This window comes from Rhinolophus sinicus, chromosome X (assembly GCF_036562045.2).
Source record: "Rhinolophus sinicus isolate RSC01 chromosome X, ASM3656204v1, whole genome shotgun sequence".
Lineage (NCBI taxonomy): Eukaryota > Metazoa > Chordata > Mammalia > Chiroptera > Rhinolophidae > Rhinolophus > Rhinolophus sinicus.
The window spans coordinates 26,323,612-26,344,260 of NC_133768.1; the positions used below are offsets into that span (position 1 = coordinate 26,323,612).

General features: G+C 35.7%; 1 protein-coding gene across 8 annotated transcripts in view; it reads right to left on the minus strand.

Moving 5' to 3' along the window:
* The window catches only part of DMD (dystrophin), a 2,125,071-nt gene that overhangs the window by 1,586,920 nt on the left and 517,502 nt on the right, over positions 1–20,649 (minus strand). For all 8 annotated transcript variants that reach the window (XM_074323908.1, XM_074323912.1, XM_074323913.1 and 5 more), the window contains exon 7: positions 19,348–19,466. In XM_074323908.1, coding sequence (XP_074180009.1) covers positions 19,348–19,466 — 119 coding nt within the window. The remainder of the gene's footprint in view (positions 1–19,347; positions 19,467–20,649) is intronic.

The following is a 20,649-nucleotide window of genomic DNA, read 5'->3' on the forward strand; positions in this document are numbered from 1 at the left end:
CAGGCTGAAGAGACAGAGAATGAAAAGAATGCAGGGGTTGGTTCTGTTTTAGAGCAGATTTACAGAGAAGGCCTTTCATCAAAAGTGAAATTAAAAAATCAAGTTGAATGAAATGAGCAGCTGAGTCCTGGGACTAATCTCTGGAGAAAATCATTTCCATACTAACGGATCAGCCAGTGCAAAGGCCCTGAGGCAGGACTTCACGTAGCACTTGGCTCCCAATGAGGCTGGATCTGAGTAGGAAGTCAAGTCATGGAGCGTACATCATTAGCTCATGACATATTCATTTGGATTAAAAGTTACTTTAATGTGAATTGAATGAGCTTTATATCCACTGAAACATTTTCAGAGATCACAAATCCTTTGGCCTACATCTAAGCACTGTTTGGAGAAATTCATATTCCTGTGTGAATGAAGCCAGTGGAAATGGAGATTGGGGCCATTATCATTTAGTGATTGTACCAGCTTTGGAAAGACTAAAACCCGATAAAGAAGAGTTTGGGTACATGAGAGTTTGCCACACATAAATTCCCACCGCTACAGATGGGAAAAAAATAAAATAACCACTACAAACCTACCAGTCTAAGTAGATTTCTAAACTTTCTAGCTAATGACACCATAGATGTCATCTCATCTATGAAGAATTCCCTACTTGTCATCCCCCATCACAAAGACACACACACAGTCACACACATATCCATAAACCAATCCCTACTCCTTCCATGTTCCCACAGGGCTTTGCTTTATTACCATTACATCAAGGGTTGTGGTTGTATCTTCCCATTATTTTCAAAATGTGTGGCTCCTATGAGATGCATAATTAACAGTTTGTTGAATGGAACCAAATAACATTCCCTGTGATAATCCTGCAATCTATATGAGTTTCTGTATTGCATTTGCTATCTCAGTGGTTGACTATTTTAGCACTAGAGAAAGAGAGAATAATATAAGCAACACGCTTGTATTAAAAGCACTAGTTTATCAGATATGAGAGGCCTGCATTTTATCTTGATACATTACTCTTAAGGATTAGCTCAAGACCTAAATACAACCTAGATGTTAAAAAAAAACCAATTCCAGGTCTAACGGATAAGAAAACACCAGTGTATTTATCTAAAGTCCCAGTAGGTCCTAACTAAGCCAGTAATTCTCTGATACTCCGGCTGATTATATCATACTCAGTGCTGGGGTTAGTAGAAGGGGGGAAAAAAACTGAAACTGGCCTAGAAGACAGAACTAGAAGACAGGAATAGAAGAGTGGGCTGTCAGAGTCTAACTGATGAGGGCATTGGTTGGCCACTCATAATTTGCTATGGTAGATCACCAGCCCTTCCCTAAAGCAGATACTGCTGTAAAAAGTTTCCAATTCCTCCCTGAGGTCATTTAAATAGGTCTTTGCTTCATTCTTTAATGCCATTATTCATTGATGACATATTCTACTATATGCACTTCTTATATCCCACAAGATAGATTTCCTTTTTATGGCCTATTGGCCCAACTACTAATTTAATATAAGTCATTAATAATAGAAATAAATTATACATCTCCATTTCCTAACCTTTTCTCCCTGCTTTCACAGGGGGGAAACAGCAATTTAATTTGAAAAATAGAAACATTTTTAAAAATCAGTAACAGCATGAATAACAATAGCTAGCCCTTACTGAGTGGCACACTACTGTAAGTATTTCACATACATTAACCCATATAGCATTACTGACCACATTTCACAAATGAGGAAACTGAGGCACAAATTGGTTATATAAACTGTTCAAGGTCACACAGCTGGCAAGTAGCAGAGCCAGGATTCAAAGAAAGACAGTGTAGTTTTAGAGCCTAGGCTCTTAACTCCTGCATGTAGAGTGCTACTATAGTACGGATTTTCTTTTTTTCTTTTTTATTTCTTAATTTTTTATATTCGTTTCAGGTGTACAAAACAACATAATGATTAGACATTTACACCCCTCACAAAGTGATAACCGCCCTCCCCCCCAAATCTACTACCCCTCTGATATCGTATATACCTGTTACAAAACCACTGACTTCTTTTTAATGGACAGGAATTGTCTGAGATAAGGAATTTCTCACTGTTTGTGAACTAAGTTATCACTCTGATCCATCTCTGCATTGTAAAGAGTTAATACAGAATGATCTAAGAACTGAGACCCAATAGAGTCCCCTATGTCAAGCGATACTGGGGCCCAGCATAATTTCCCGGGATGGAGAATGTAACAATCATTTTAGGAGGGGAAGCCCTACATTTGCAACACAGCCTACTGTTTAAGTTCAAAAGGCTTCGCCACAACTCGTCCACACCCATGTGTTCCAAGATAACACCACAGACTGTCACAGCAACTCATCTAGTTAACCAATTCTGACCAATCCTGGCCCAGACCTGCCTTGGAAGCATGGAGCGCAGCCTGTCAATTCTCTAAGCACCCTTCCCTGATGGTCCTCTTCTGAGAGGCTATGAAGATTCTGTGAAAGTGGTGTTCTCCCTTGCTCAGCCCGTTTATCAAGCTCAGTTCTGGGTGACAGTCCCATTTCCCTGGAGGATTTTGTGGATGTTTCTACAGTACTCAATCCATAAAGTAAAATCAAAATTGACTGAAAGTTTGCAATCTGTACTCAGCGAGAGAAATGACCAATCAGTAGATGGAGTTCATTTTCTTTTCTATTCTTTTCTAACTCCTCATGAGTGGGGTTTATTAGTTTTCAACCTTATATTTTCTGGATAACTTGACTTTTCAAAAGTCTGTCTCTGGTCCATTCCTACAATCTATTCATCTATATCCCCATATCTGACCTATATTTCTATTTATAATTAAATTCCACCCTAATTACCTTTCTGGGCTTTAGTTTATACTTCCAATATGGGACATTTTGATATGTGGCCATCCTAGAAAACAGGAAATACATTATTATCAGTGGAAAAACACCTGAAATGGCTAGGAATATAGCAAGGTCAACATCAGATGAAGTGGCCACAAGAAAGAGATATGTGAAAATTGAGGATATCTAAAATTCCATAGCAGGAGAAATGCCCTGCTAAGCAGGCAAGGATTCCAGGATTATGACAAAAATAGTTATCTACTCCATTTTGCTAAAATAAGTTATTAAAATACTTTTAATAATATAGTCAACATTTGCTCATGGAAGACGGAGGACTAAGCCCTGAGGGAAAGACAACAATCCATAAGACATTATTTCTCCTTTAAAGCTGTTTAAGTCCACAGCAAATTATAATAAAACACTAATTTCAAGCACATTTTAAATTAATCTGGATTTATTCTTTCAGAGGCATTCTTTGAGGCAGTGCACTGATTAATGTAGAATAAATTGTTTCAAGTACAATGAAGAATTGTTCCCCAAGCTTTCCTATTTATGAAACCTCAAAGCTAAACCACTGATATGCAGAAATGCTTCATTATCTAAACAAAGTCAATAAACTCATCCAATCAAAAAGATGCTTGTGCTTGAAGCTGACGTTTTACAGGTATAAAGTCAGACAATAGCAGTATGAAATTAGAAGACATTATATTACATTGTATTCACTGATAAAGTAAACGAAGCTAAATGGGTCATAAAAATGTATATCCAGTTTTATAGGGCATGAGGAATATATAGCAGCATTAATTTCTCTCTTCTTTTTACAGTAATTAAAAGTAAGCAACAAGCCCCACAATTATCTGAGTAATTAGACTTTCTCAATTAAAAACTGAGTGCTGTTAAGATTAGCTAGATTTCTAGGTCACTTTATTTTGTATCACTATTAATTTATCCAGGTCAGAATCTTACAGCCAGGACTATGGAGTGGACAGGGAGCTCCAAGTTGTTAAGTTTGATTTTTTTTTCGAGAGAGAAAATCCTGCCAAGCTGGAAAATTAATGGGAGGGTGCATTTAAAACAACTAGGACAGTGACTAATGTGTTGTAAACACTCAATGGATATTAACGTTTATTGTTTTATCAAAATACACTTTAAGCAAGCATGGAATCTCAGAAAACTCACCCTCAAAAAAGAGGAATCTTTAAGATTGTAAGAATTCAATATTCTTTTTCATGTTTTCTTATTCTTCTTGTTAATATTAATGATTCTTTCATTCATTTAGGGGAAATGACATTTCCTTTCAGATGGGGAGAGTAAGGTAAGTGAAAACAAGAACTCTGAATTTAGGACTTTGGCAAAGCAGTTCTCCAGAAGAAATGGAGATAGTTTAAACTCCTGGACAGATTATCCCTTTTTATTAGGCAAACCTTTACCCTTCCAGTCAGCATTTGGATATGCAAAACAAAAACTTTTTTGCAAAGGAGAAATTGCAGATGCTTCCCCAAAGAGCCAAACTGCTTTGCATACTCATCCAAAGATTTATCATAAGAATGGGAGCAGTAACTTTCTCAGGTCAGCTTTATTTTAGAAAGCCTTCCCTTTTTTCCAGTATCCAGTATCCAGGAATTAGATTATCTTTATACCCTGTCCATATTGTTGCTCCTTGTTGGCTGTTGATGGGGATGTGTGCACGCCCACGTGCACACACAGGCATGGACATAGCTACACACACGTCTATGTGTACAGACCTGCGTAAATATGCAAGAGGCGATCCCAGTGAGAATTATGAAAGGAGATAACGCATCCGATCACTGCTGGAAAACAGGCTGTGGATAAGACTTGGGTTTATGTAGTTCAGCATAGACTTGGCAGTTGGTAATGTTAATAAAAATCGAATAAACCAGTATACATGGGATATACTGACTATATTGCAATTGTATGTTGATGTAACTGTTGTATGAGACCTGCCAGCTCAGAGGTTTGGCATAGTTTCCCCTGAAGGGAAAAGAAATTCCTATTGTCGACCAGCCTTCAAAGTAGCAGATCTGGAGAAAGAAATAAGGATCTTGGTCTAGGGTGAGGGGAGAAGTCTCCCTCTTGGTTCCTCCTGTGATTTATGTCCTGCAGAGATAAGCCCCTCTGAACTATTCCCATTGAGGTGAGTTCAGCTGGCCCCAAAGCTAAACAGGTACTAGGAGAGACCAACTAAGCCAAGATTTGGACAGCAGAAAACCCTATGGAGGCTGCATTACTTTTCAATTGCTGCTGTAACAGGTCCCCCAAAACTTAGTGAATCACAACAACACAGATGTATTATCTTACAGTTAAGTAGGTCAGTCTGACACGGGTCTCTTTAGGCTAAAGTCCAGTCTCGGCAGGGCTGTGTCCCTCTCTGGAGGATCTAGGGGAAAATCCTTTGCTTTGCATTTTCTAGCTTTTAGAGGCCTCCTGTATCCCCTGGCTCACGGTCCTTTTCCTCCATCTCCAAACTACATTAAGTATCTGGAGGAACACCCATTAAACATTTAATATAATGGGTAAAGAAAACCTGAACCACTCTTGAGAGAAATAAAATTAGACGTGTCTGTTCTGCTTTCTCTTTATTCCACAAATACATGGTATTTTCCTCAGAGGATAGCAAGATACCTTTACTGATGTCGCAGTGCCATCCAGTCTTCATGTGGGCTCCCAGATATGACAGGTATTACTGTTGTTTGCCTAATCCTGGTTTTTGTTAAGTATTAAATAGCAACATGGGAGTAAAAACCAATTTTGAATATATTCTTATGAAAATGATCATTTTCTAAAGTAGGTTAAATGCAGAGGGTGCCAAAAAAATGTGTACACATTTTAAGAAAGGAAAAAACTGTATTAAAATTATAATACTCAATATATATATATACCAGTAACAGAAGAGGAATACAAGTCATGTGTATACAGTTTTTTGGCACCCCGGTATAAGACAGATAATTTAACAGGCCATGCTCTCCATGAAGTTATTATGAAAAAGATTTCTTTTCTCATACATGCATTAGATATTATGATCAGAAAACATTAGACTATCACAGAAAAACAGCTGACCTCAAATGCAATGTACATAACATAAGGATGAATTTAAAACAAGATTACCAGTGGTTTGAACATGTATCTAGGACTATAGAAACATGCTACCCTGACAATGGTTAAACTAACAAAACGCATAATCTTTCTGGGGCTCAGTTGATTCATTGTGAAATGCAGAGTGAAAGAAAGGCATTCCGGACAGTTGGAAAAGCAAGTGTCAAGGTCCTGAATGGTGGAATATCACTCTGGATACTGTATATGAAAGGGCTTGAAGGTATAGCCAGAAGCCAGCAGTTAGCAAGCTCTTCCTGTGGTCAGCAAAAGAGTTGAGAACTACTTGAATTAGTGATGGCTTATAAAGGTAGAGAGGTATCAGAGACGCAGTGATACATTCTGAAAGGATAACCCACGAGGCATCATGATGGATTGAAATTTAGGATGACAGGGATCGGGGAATCAAGGACCATTTGCAGGATTCGCTTTCACTGAGTGAACAGATGATGGCACCACTTATTGGTCTAGGGAAAACTGGAAGAGACTATCTCTATGAAGGTATTTGTTCAAACGATCATTTTCTGGAGGAACGTAAGATACAAAACATTGCATGAGAATTTCAGATAGTTTATATTCAAATACGGTTTATGTTAAAATTGCATCTGAAACAAACTTTCATGTTGAGGCAATAAACGGATAAAATATTTTATTGCAGATAGTTCTAAAACTTCATTTCTTCATTTTACTCATGTTTATAGCTGTTTAAATTACCAACCTAAAGTGGCTTAAAAGACTGATGTACTACAAAAATCCCTGATCCATGCCTTTGATATCAATGCAGACATGGGAAAAACAAACACCCGGAACTCATCCATGTGGTTAGAGGACAAATTAAATCATCTTTTAAATAGTCCCAGGAAGGTCTCAGTCATTGAAAAGCAGAAGGCTAATAAAACAACTGAATTATATTCTGAGTTTTATAAGGAGATGTCCTCCCTTATATATTTTATTGGCAATATATGTTATCTTTATAGAGAAGCAGCTTTCCTATAGCTCTCAAAAAGGTTAACAACCCAAGGCTTATTATAGGCCAATTTCTCTTGTAAATGTTGACTTAAAATAGTTTAAAGAGCTTTTCCTCTTGTTAGAGGTGATTGATTGCACTGGGTTTAACTTTTTAAAATGCACTGCTCAAACCTATGCGTGTCTGTGTGTGTGCACATGTGTGCATTTACAATGACTTTTGCTCAAGTTGGCTTATCCATCAGTCCTAATGAACAGCTTTAAATGTGAGAGGAAAAAATCCAGAACTTTTCATTAGAAATCCCATATTTTGTGATTTCTAATAAGAAAAACAAAATAATGACTAAACCACCTTATTCAAAATGGTGAAGGACTTTATTATTTAAGAAATCGATGCACTGTGAAAAGAGTAAGGAAATAGAATAGCAGGTTAGGTAGGTTCCTGCTCCAAAATCACCTTTACTATTTATAGATTTATGCATTTAAGTGCAGTGACTAAAATAAGAGAAGCTGAGTAAGAACAATGGTATTGATCCAGTGGGTTTGCTGTATTTAACACCCCATCTACAAGATTATGAAGCATCCACATTTTCACCTGTCATAAACATCTGGTCATTTATTAGAAGGGGATTCTATTCCCAAACATGTTTCATAGTTTTAAAAATATTCTACCACATGTTAATTAATTTATGGGGATTAGATCACATTCCGCTGTGTATAACAGTTACCTAGTGTGTACTTGCTTGTTGGCTTATACTGAATTGTCAATTCCTTGGAAGATTCTGCATCTTTTTCTTTTTGATGCCTTTGGTGTAGCACTCTTTCATACATTAAGTCCACCCACTGGCAAAAAAGAAAAAAAATCCAAGTCTATCCAGCCACCTTCCCAATATTTGAAGTCTACAAAGTCATTTTTTTTTATTTTTTAAATTAATCTATATGCATTCAACACAGTAAAATGCACTTATATTAGCTAAACTAGCTTTGCTCTATAATAATGAAGAAATTGGCTTAGATAAGTAGCCAACGTGTAGGGTCTGACAATAAATTCTAATTTTAAAAGTTTCCATTCCTTCTGTAAGACTAAAGTTCTCAGAATTATTAGGCTTATTCAAATAGTGCCTCTTGATCTATCTGAGGGAAAGATGACTTTACACAAATAAGAACAGTCTTCCAAGCACTGGTTAGCTTTGACTGCCATTTTCCTCACCAGTATATATTAAGATTAAGGAGAAGAAGAATGGGGGAGTTATCCTTTTTTCCTTTCAAATACTTTTTTTCTTTGCTTAGAATATACGTTTCTACTTACAAGAACGCACAGATACTATCACTTAATAGAAAATTTATATCAGATGTTACTGAAATCTTGCTGCAACTAATATTAACATTTTAAACCAGCACATGTATGTGCATAATGAAAATGTAAAGATTAATTCTTATCTCCTCGTTCCTTAATATTCTACATTTTATGCTTTTTGTCTCATTTTTAACATGCACTTCTTATTTTTTGGTGAAAGAAAAATTAGACATACAATAATACATACAATTATTTAATCTTTATACAGGAGCTTATATCTTATTCATTTTGATATGTTTGTTATATTTTAAAATGGGTAGTGTTTATCCCTATTTGTAGCCTTTTCTAACCTGGTTGCTGAACCGAGGTTCTCCAAATACCCAAGTTCTCAATGATTCTTACTCTTCTCGACTAGTCTTTCCCCACCTCCTGCTATCCATGTTCAGACACCCTTCGATTAACCACAACTACAATAATATCACGATCTACCATTTATGTTCTAGGTGATGTGAGATGCATTTATCAAGAGCTTCAACATTTAATCTTGCCTATCAAACAGTACTAATTTTAAATAAATCAAAATAATTCTCAAGAAATCTCAAAAAATCGACGCCTTTACCGGAAGTGTGTGTATTCCACTTAAAATGCTTTCACCTATAGTATCTCTACTAATAGAACATTAATGAAACAGTTTTTCAAATACTTTTCCAAGGTGTTCACTTGCCCAACTGAGTCTATACAGAACCAGGTTCTCACCTGGCTCGAATGATAAATTCCATGCAAAGAAATGTGCCACACAGAAAATCTTAGATATTCAAGCCTAGGTAAAAATTTACATTTTTACTTAGTCCTTAGGATAATAAACCTCTCTCCCTTTTTTTTATTTCTAATGTGTATTTAGAGATTTCAATCTAGATAAGAGATGTTCACAGGACCAGCTGAGGAAATATCTGAAATAATGACATGTTTTGGCACACCTAAGTGACACTTTTGCCATCTTTTTCTATTTCTCGAGTTAACCAAAAGTAGTAGGGAACTTATGCATAAGTGGTTAGTTTTTCCTTTTTCCCTTTGATAACTTTAGTGTAGCTTGGATAGGATCACAAACTTGCAATATTTGTAAACATCCCTCCACTCTGATTATTTAACTCTTCTCTGAGGGCGACATCACAGTAAAAAGACAGAATCCAATTTCTTTCTTAATCTGGCTCCACTTTGTGTGACTTTTGCATTTATGTCCAGCACATTTGGAATCAACTGATTAATGTTCCGCCATTTTAAAAGGTAATTGGGCCTGTAATAAAGAGACTAACTTTTTAATCAATGCAAAGGAAAAAATTCAGGAAACAGGACAGAAATATTCTGTGTTACAATTATTTTCTGTAGTAGTTACTAGCGGGGAATATACAACTCCAACTCACTTGCTGAGTGATGTGGGTGAGTTAAACTCTTCAGTTGGAAATGACTATAGTAACAGTGTCGACTTTTTAGGGCTGTTATGGGAATAAAATGAAATTATACCTGTAAAGTGTTCATTACTGTGCCCAGCTCTTACAAACGTTCAGTAACTATTACACCAGATCACATCAACATTTCTGTACAAATGCTACTCCCGGTTTCAGAAGACAAGTTTTTCTGAGATTTTTGGGAACCAGTTCAACCACGCACATGTTGTTAAATCAAGTTATGGTTGCAGAAGAAAAACTCCTGAGGTTTTCACAAGTGGACCAATTAGTTTCTCACAAATACTACGACAATTATAGGAATAAGGGATTATAATTATGAACCAGCTTTCGGGAAGACTTGTTAAAAATCTTCAGTGTAACTGTGATTCTCTGGGGGGGTGTGGGTGTGTGTGTATAATGTCAGCACTGGGGAATTCGAGATGTAGTCCAAGTCTACAGGGACATATTAAATAATACTCTGGATCTCAAGGATGTCAAAGATTGCCACCCAGAAATCCAGCTGTGACTCCGCAATAGCCCTCGGATAAGGAAACTAGAATGAGGGGGAAAGTCACAGAGAGAATAATAAGATTTAAAATGGGAAATTATTTAATTTGGGGAGAGTCACCACTAATCCTAGAGGTAGGCAAAGTAATTAGAAGACTAGCTCCGCCTAATTAAGAAAATTCATAGTAATAGAAATGAAAGTAACATTAATTTGGCAATAACTCAGGCCCTTGACGTATGCATACTTCACAGGTATCACTTTATCCTCACAGTAACTATACCAGGTAGATATTATTGATTCTACTTTGCACATGAGCAAAACTGAAGCTGAGAAAGTTTCCCAGTGCCATAAATCTCATTACAGACAAAAATAGGATCTCAACCCAAAGCTAATTGTCTCAATGAATAAAATGTTCAAATCAGGCCTCTAAGCTTGCCTGGGAAAATGACCAGAGAATCTTGTTTTCCCCAAACTATGGAGTTAGAATAGTTACGGAATGTTTGCTGTAGATAGAATGACTCTTAGACTAGTGAGGTGGGGAAGGGGGGTTGTGAAGTAACATGCATGCCTTTATCCTCTGTGACTAGAATGGTATTAAATACTGGTGGGAAATCGAAGCTGCAGCTCTTTGTGTCAAGTGGCCCACGCTGGCCTTGGCGCTGGTCCTCAGCAGCCATATGCACTCCATTTGGATGAGGGGCAAACGTATATATTCTGGTCGCTTTGGGGCCATCCAATGACATCAAGATTCCATGCCAGCGTATCTCCTGCCTTGTATCTTTCTATACAGCTAAGTAAATGTAGTATTCGATTCCATTCTGTGAATATAATGGCCAATGTGAGCCCCTCAAAACTACAGTGATATTCGCAGGCTCTGATGACCGGTATATCCTGTCACTTAAAAGTCATATATTTGGCTGAAATCAAGACTGTTTAACAAAACTAATCCTAAATAAATGGCTTGTGATTAAAGCCAACCTATTTGTGGCATTACTACCGAAGATCATGAAGTTAACTAAAGTCCTTTGCTTCTGTTAAATGGATTTATAGGATCACAAACTTATACTCTGAAAACATTATTTTACTGCCATTTTTAATTCTTTTATTATCCCTTAGTTCTTAAAAATTCCTCTGCAATAAGGGGCTTAACAGCTGTGCCAATGAAAGATTATTTACTGGCTGAAAAAGGGACCTTCAAACCCCTAATGACAGGACACATATTAATTGGGATCAAAGTGAGAGGAAGAGGAAAAATAAAAGGGCAGATTCAGAAACCATCTCTACACACAGGTTGCCCTGGACAACACTTGGGTGGAATCAGTGTGTGAGTGAGAGCACCATTCTGTCACAAACACGTATGTGAAGTAATAAACAGAAGGGATGGAGAGGCAGAGAGATGTGTGACAGGAGATAAAGGAAGTCCCTTAATCCTAAAGAGGATGTTTTGGTAGCCAGTCTAATGTGACAGCTAGTCTATTTCTATTTCATCTCGTGGACAAACCATTTCTCATTAACAACAGGACTGTTAGCAATAAGCAAAGCTCCAGTAATCGAAGATTTGAGCAGAGGCTTAGTCACCTCTAGAAGGAGAAAATGCTGGAGGTCTGAACAAACCCTGGGACAACCGATTCCGGGTTTTATCCTCTGAAAAGGCATACTTCATAGAAACAGCTGTTGTGTTGCAGCTATTTTTACCTTGGCTATAAGATAGTCTCAGCTGATCAGCTTTCAAAAATTGCTTGTGTCAGGCCCCACCTCAAACCAATGAAATGAGAATATCTGCTCCCACCCCCAATGTTTTCATAAAACTCTCCCATGTGATTTTATTGGGCAGTCTCTTGGAAATAACATGGACTGTAAGAAGAGATTAATCTGATTTGATTCCACCTCATGTATGTATTGGCTGTGTAATCTTGGTTTTAGTAAAGCTCTCTAAGCCTCAGTTTTTTTCACCTATAAAATACATTTAAACTGCCCTGGAATTAGTGTGTAAAATAAGATAAAGAACACGAGGTTCCTAGAACATCACTGTCTTAGTTAGATTTTAGCTTTATGCTGCTAAAATGAACTTTGCATATTTGAGTTTGTATCACTGGTGATAAATTAGTAAACTCCTTTTAGGGGAAAACTGTGCTTCAATTTGAGGTAAAAGTTTTATCAGCAATACTGAAAAAATACCTCCCAAGAATGATACTGCAGAACATTGATTATTTCTAAAAAGTAAAAATACTGGGTTTCAACCGCTTTATTAAATTTTAATAATCCACAACATCCCTCAAGCACTTAATAGCTGTTAACAGTTTTCTCATCTCTCAAGCAGATAAAATATGACCCACTAACCCCACAAGTTTGCCATAAGACAATAACTCTAAGAGTATTGTTTATTGTTTTAAAGTGTAATCATAAGACTACTGTAAAGCTTCTGGTCTCTTTTACAAGGATTAAATCCCATTTCATGAATATTAAACTATCATGTTATAAGAATTAAAGGGTATCAACCAAGACTCCAGTTCATTATTATTTTACCCAAATATTATTGTAAACTGATACCATTTTGTCTTATATTTTATATTGCAGCTGTTAAGTGGCCCATGAATTTTTATATAGAGAAATTAATTGGAAAACATAAATACACCCTGATATCTATTTCCCTAGTACTCAATTTTAAAGTTTTTTGATATTCATTTGCCAGTTCTGTGTATCTCCAATAATTTTTTAAAATCAAATACAGTTAATTACATTTTGAAGGCAGTGAAATGAATGATGTCCAAACTGTAAATAATATATTTTACTTTGAAACATTATCATTGATTTAATTAAAACCTCATAGAAATCTTGAAACTATTTGTGCCATTTTATTATTATTTTCTATCATTAAATACTCAAATGCTTTTGATAAATTCTACACCCTTCTGTGATAAATAAGACACACAGATATCAACTATGAAACACTTTAATTATTCAAATGTAGTAATATCTCATTTATTACTTCATAGCTCAGTTTTATTAAAATCAATAGCAAAGGAGCAACAAATTTTTTTTCTAATATATTCTCCTTAACAGTCTAATAAATTCCTAGTGACGATATACCTGGAGAGACCATCTACAAAATATCTATTATATGTCATTCAGCATTGGGACATGGTGAATGCATTTCCCAGCTCTTTAAACAATATATAGATGTCCTGTCAGTCAATTTAATATCACTTACTGTGGCTGTATAGACATAGGGTATTAGGTACATTTCCTCCAATTAAATAAATAACAGTTGGGAAAATATCTTGGTAAAGTAAGTGAAAAGAGATTCCCTGTTATATAGGCAAGGATTACACTAAAATGCTTCTGAACAAATTTGGTATAGCACCTCATCCATAATGCAAATCTTAAAGCACATGTTAGATTATATTTCATTATTTAAATTCCGCAATCCAGTGAGAAACTACATTACTTAACTATACCAATGAATAGTATTCATTTTATTTTAACAAATCAACTCCTGGGGGGGAGAGAGGGGGGGAGAGAGAGAGAGAGAGAGAGAAAGAAAGATAGATAGATAGATAGATAGATAGATAGATAGATAGATAGATAGATAGATAGATAGATAAATTGGCTGACTGTTCTCCACAAAGTCAAAATTATAGTAAATTATAAAAGACCATGAAAGATTAGTAGAAAATGCAAAATCATGGTACAAAGCATAAATTCAGGCCATGCACACACACACAGATTCCATCTTTAATGTTTTACAGATCTCCTTGTTGCCTAAGTGGATGAATTTGGGACATTTACATCCAATTATTCCAGTCTTCCATACAACTGAAACGGATCAGCAGAACAAAAAATCAAATTGCTTCAATTTTTTAGTAACTGGTTCAAATTGTCCTGAAAATACTCAGTTTCTATGTTATCTGAACTAAGAATAACACAGAAAACAGGATAGCAAAAGGAGACACCAAATTGTTCTCTCTCTCTCTGTCTGTCTCATGCCTTTGTTAGCTTTTCAGACTACTAGGAAGTATATTAACATACTTTTTTAAAATTTCTGTTGTGACAAGCAATTTAGAAGTTCTCAATCAGGAAACAGGAGACTGCAACAGTAATATCTTAGTGTTAATATAATCGTCTCTATCACAATATTAATATATCTTTAGCCTCATTTTTTATGTTAATAGTTATAAACTATTATTGGTAACCTTTTACTCATGTAAAAATTTTTCATTTATTTATTTTGCTATATCTTACTTTCATGTACAAAGTACTGCCTCATTGTTCCTTAAAGATTTTTTCTATAGTAGCAATGATAAATCTGATGATTTATTAAAATCAAAGTCATCTTTAACTCCAATACATTCAAGTGGCAGTGGATAGTCTAGTTATGAAATGTGTTTGCCCATGAAAAGGGGAAGTGTAAAAAAAGGTTCAGGATAAAACCTAAAAATAGTCAAGGATATTCTAATAAGTATCCTTACTCTAATGATATGCAGGCTAGGAATATGTTAATCACATTTCTCTGGACTTCTGCACTGGCCATCAGTTTTTCTAAAGCCTCAATATGTATTGGTGCTAGTCTCTGTTCTAACCAATGGTGATACTTAAATTATTTAAAATGGTGTTTCCCAAATTCCTTTGCTAAAAGGTTGTGCTGAACATACATTAAGCAAATGAGATGGCAACACTAAATTTACTAATGGATCCCATTCCTTTGCTAAAACAATAATGCCATCTCTAATTTGTTCATTTCAACTGCAATCCCCTGAAGTTCAAAATTAAAGAAATATTTTCATTATTATTACACATAACCCTATAAAATGATGTAATTTGGTTTTAATGATCACATTTTAATCTTTCTTAAGAAAAGAAACCTGGAAAAAGTGGTCTCTTGCTGATGTAACGGGAACATTATTTTGCTATTATTGTGTCTGCATAGGCAGATGATGCTTTCTTTTTCCCCATAGCAGAATAACTAGACTAAGAGCTGTGCTTCCAAGAAACCCAGGATTGTTTTAGACAACAACTGGTAGTATCTCTAAAGACTCTCTGCCAGAGATAATGATATAAATCAAAAACATAAAACAGTGCAAAGGAATATATATTTTGTACAGGTTACTTTGCTATCAAAAAGGTGACAGCCATTTTTATTCACGTACATACTATTAAAATAGCTTTTTAACATGAAAAAAGAACATTTTGCAGTGCAAAGGGTTTGGCTTTGAAGAGTGTGAGGTAGTTACAATAATCATTTCCAGTTGAAATGTTATACTCATGAGGACCATCAATATATTCCAACCTCATTACATTTTCTGAAAACAAAGGTATTCTACAGTGAGTTCTAGAAAAAAAAATCAATCTAAAAGATATGTGTATCTGTCCATGAAAGTTTCTAGTTATATACGTTACCAACATTCCTCTAAATTGGCATGGTTTCACTCCTTCCATTTCACTTAGTATAAACTACTTATTAACATTTCTTACTGTTAAGGTTTCAAAATGTGATGCTTGGAACAACAATGGAAGGTAAAAACACCACTTGCTCAAACAATTGAAATCAAACCCCAATAAGAGGCCTTAAAGACATTCTTCTCTGTTATAGCAAATGCTATATACTTGACCTTGAATAGTTTTTTAAAGACTAATAAATTGCACGTATGCTAAGTTTAGTCTGAGACTATTTCAGGAGTGAAACTTTCCAAATGGCAGAGCTAATTCTTGGAAAAGTAGATTCTAAAAACAACTGAAGAGTGATGGAGGGATTAGCCAAGCAGAAAATAGCATCTGTGTCACCATCCTCACGAAGTTAAAATGAAGTGGATTAAAACCAAAGTAATTGGTTTGTAAATGTCATTTTGAGGTAACAAATAATTTCTCACGAGCCCGAATGTTCCTCACATTTGACTCTCATCGTTCATTTTTCATTCTTAAGTTACCCTGGCTAACAAGTAAGGGCATTTCCACATCATACTGCATATCAACATACTACAATGATATGCAAAAGTCATCTAGAACCAGCACAATTTTTCATTCCTTTAAATAGAATATCTTCACTTTGTTATTCACTAGGAAAAGCTGACAAAGTATTCTCTTAATGCAGAAAGTGTGTGGACTGGCAAACAAACCAATTTGTTTGAAACTCAGGGAAGCACGCAATGTATATGAAAACAACAATGCACGTACTATGTATGTCTTATAGGGAAATCGTGAAAGAAAGTCAATCGTCTGATTCACAATAGGATATATTCTGAAGGAGATAAACCTTCTATCTCTATGAGCATAAAGATGCATAAATTACTAAATAATTTTACCCCAGTAATACTTATTTCTGCATATGTTAACATTTAAACACACCAGAAACAGCTCCTGAAATTGCTTACGTTAACGCAACTGCTACTCATTGTAAAAGGCAATTCCACTTAAAAACCAAACCTCAGGTCTCAAAGCACCAGTTAAGACCAAACAAAGCATAACAAAGTTGATATATGCAAGACATAAAAGTCTCCAAATTATATTTCAATGAGTTTTTAATTTATAAATCAACCCAATCAACAAGCATATGTTTAAAATTCTAAAAAGAATTTTTGGCAGGTATTTCTTAATCCAAATGTAACTTAAATCCCCTAATAATAAAGATCTTCCCAAACATAAAGCAAAATGTTTCATTAACCTCCTAAGGGGCATATTAGATATGAAATAAAAATGGCTTTGGAGAATAGCTGACATCGTCATGCATAAGCTAAAGAATCAATATTTGGTTAAATAAATATATGAACTCCTCAAAGGTAATTACCATAAAGGCATGAAAGAAATCCATGAATCTCCCATTAGATACATTGAAGAGAGTGTTCTAAGTCTTCGATTCTATGACTAACAAATCAGTAAAAATCCTTATGATTCAGTTAATTGTTTTTTTTTTTAAATTATCATTGATATCATTGCTTGAAAAACACTAAGCAAGAATTTTTAAATGCATATTTGGGTATTTCCCTAATATACTAGCAGAAACTGATAGATAATCTAAAAACATAATATAGGATTTATGCTGAATCCTCACCTTACTGACAGCTATAAATAAATTTTAATAAACCATGTTAGAAGACAGAACGCTCTTTGAATTGCAAGAGAGTCCATAAAGAGAATAGGGTTTTCCGATCCAAGACTCTATTGGCAAAATGAAACCGTAACCAGTGGTTTGATCTCTATTAATCAGCATGGATTTCATCTTATATTTGGTTGACTTTTAGTTGTCAAGTCTGAGATATTATAACGGTGTTCCTATAGCTTACATGATGTGCAGTTCAACATACACTTTCCATTTAGGAGAACATATGGAATTGTGTATATCAGGCTACTTTATGCTCTAAAATACATCACTTATGTAACTGCCCTTTTCTGATTACAGGCTCATCAACCTACTTCCTGATTATGATGTGGCTGCCTATCTAGGTACCCCCACTTCATTGAACCAAAGGAGGAATTAGAGATCAAAAGCCATTTTATCACTTAATGAGAAAAATATCGATTTTAAACCTACTCTATTTTATGACAGGATAGGGTACACACACGAATAACTACAGCATATATTCCAGATAAGGAACTGACTACCACATGTGGATTTAATGATAAAGAAAAAAACTGTTAACAGGCTTATCCTTCAAAATCCATATACTGCAGCTTTTATTCTCAAGAGTTGGAGTTCATATTTTTATTTTATCCGCCCTCTCTACTTCAATGGAGTATGAGAAAAACATGTAAATCAGCGGTACGCGTCAATGGTGAGGTTACCTTCCGCCATCCTGCAAATCAAGGAAATGTGATTGATACAATTTCCCTTAGAGCTAAACAGGGGCAGGAGGGATGTTCATCATCTACTGAAGCAACAAAGAGAGGTTACAGGCGTCAGTGCTCAGCTATGTATTAGCTAAAGGAGAAGAAACATTTCTAAGGAATTGAATCTGATTCCAACCTCAGAAACGCATTTTCGTTGTTATAATAATTGTCTTCCCAAGGACATGTGCTTACCGAGAGTGATACATTGGTCAATCAGATATGGGTGTTCTCGTTCTTCTGATAGTTAAATATCTCATTTTAAATGACTGAATTTCCATTTTGATTGATATATCATTGTTTTGAATTTCTTTAAAAGTTAATTCTCCCACCCTCACCGCCACCATATGGGTCTGCTAGCAATAAGATGAGGCAATCAAGTTTCTGGGTCTGCAGCACTGACGATCAGATTCTGGTTAATGATAAATTCACCACTGAAAGGCTATCCTCCGACTTAGTTCTGAGCTTATCCTGATGGGACCTATCACCACCACTCGAGGATCTCATTTGGAATTGATTCAATATTCCAGAGACCAGTGAATTCTATAACCCTTTCCAAATATCAGCTGGTATCATATCGCAGGTATCAATCCCACTGACACTGCTCCTCCATCTTCTGTTTTTAGAGAGTGGTAAAGCCTCAAGAAAGCGAGACTAGAGTCTGCAGTTTCAAAGAGAGTCGCAAACAAACAAACTGGCTCATAGGCCAAAAGAAAAGCAGAGGTCAGCAATCATTATCCCTCTAATCCATGTGTCTGGGCTATGACTACGAAGCACCAGAGAGAAGGATGAAATTTATTTAACTGTAATATAGTAAAAATATAAATATAGTGCTGCCTGTCAACTAAAGAAGTAGAAAATGAATAACTATCCAATGGAGGACTTCCCCCAGAGTGACAAATTATAACAGACGCAGTGCCAGGAATAGATTTCCTGATTTAAACAGTAAACCACGTTGCCTTGTATGGAGTATGTGAATGAAATTGGAAAGAGTGGCTAATTAATTACAGCTAATTAGTCCATCAAATCTCTTGGTAGAGTAAGCAAAACATGAACTTTTTATAATTATTTGGAATCAATGTACTCTAAAAGTAGTATGCCCCATTCATAAGGCATATACATTGTAAAGGCATTGATTTTTTTCCCCAAAGTTTTACAGTTCAATTTTAGATATTGGTATTTGGAGAATTAAAATCACATAGGACAATTCATAATATATTGGAAGAAAACAGAACATTTTAAACACATCTAAAATATGAAAAAAACATATAATGCATGGTTTCTACTTTGTGCTTAGTTTGTGAAAATGTTAAGTTGATGACAATAAACATTAAACTATACTAAAAACAGTGGTAGTCCAGAGATGTACCAACCTTCAGGATCCAGCAGTTTCTCTATGCCTAACTGACATTGGGCGATGTTGAATGCATGTTCCAGTCTTCGTGTGGCTGACTGCTGGCAAACCACACTATTCCAATCAAACAGGTCTGGCCTGAAATACACACACATAAAGACAAATATAAATCAATTTAGAACGTTTCATAAAATTCACTTCAGTTCTGATTTCTGATTGCCCATAATCCTTAAGAGTCGAGTGTTACTCTTCATTACCCCTCAATGAGGTTTCTCATTTAAATAATGCCCAATTTTAATTGAAAACCCTGAAGAACACAAAGGAGAATTTATCTATTAGGTTGGTGCAAAAGTAATTGCAGTTTACAAGTTAAGAACAATTACAAAACCGCAATTACTTTTGCACCAACCTAATACCTTATCCAAGCAACAAAAATGTGTTAATCAATCTCATGGATTTGCCAGTAACTTCCAATTTTATAAACCTCTTTCCTGAATCCCAGATTCTAAATTCATCTGCTTACCCTGTATGTCCACTTAGACTCATCACAAGACTCAAGTGTCCAAAACTGAACTTCTGCTATTCATCCCCATCACACTCCCCCAAACCCACTTACTTCTCTTGCACTTCTCCTTCCCTCAATAACTAATCACAAGTTCAAACTGGCAGGTGCTCAGATAAGAAACCTAGGAATAGACTTTGATGACTCTTGCACTGTCGTGCAACACTTACTTGGAAATATATCCAGAATTTGACCACTTCTAGTTGTCCTGCTGCCATCACCCTAATCCAAAACAATCATTTTATTTTGTATGGATTGCTGCATTAGCCTTCTAACTGCTCCCCTACTCCCACCCTTGCCCTTGTTAATCTAGTCTTAGCAGAGCAGCCATAGTGATCTGTTAAAATGTTTCACCCTAACCTTCTCAGATCCCTGCTATCTAGGGGGTAAAATTCGTTTTTTAAAACATTTTTATCTTTTTTATTACAGTTGACATTATTATTTTATGTTAGTTTCAGGTGTACAGCATAGTGGTTAGACATTTATATAATTTATGCAGTGATCCCCCTGATTATCTAGCACCCACCTGGCGCTATACACAGTTGTTACAACATTATTGACTATCTTCCCTACTCTGTACTTCATATCCCCATGGCTATCCTGTAATTACCAATTTGTACTTAATCCCTTCACCTTTTTCACCCAGCCCCTAACCCCCCTCCCATGTGGCAACCATCAGTTTGTTCTCTGTATCTGACTCTGTAAAATTCAGATTTAACTGTGACCTACAAGGCCCTCCATGGTCTTGCTCCGTATGAA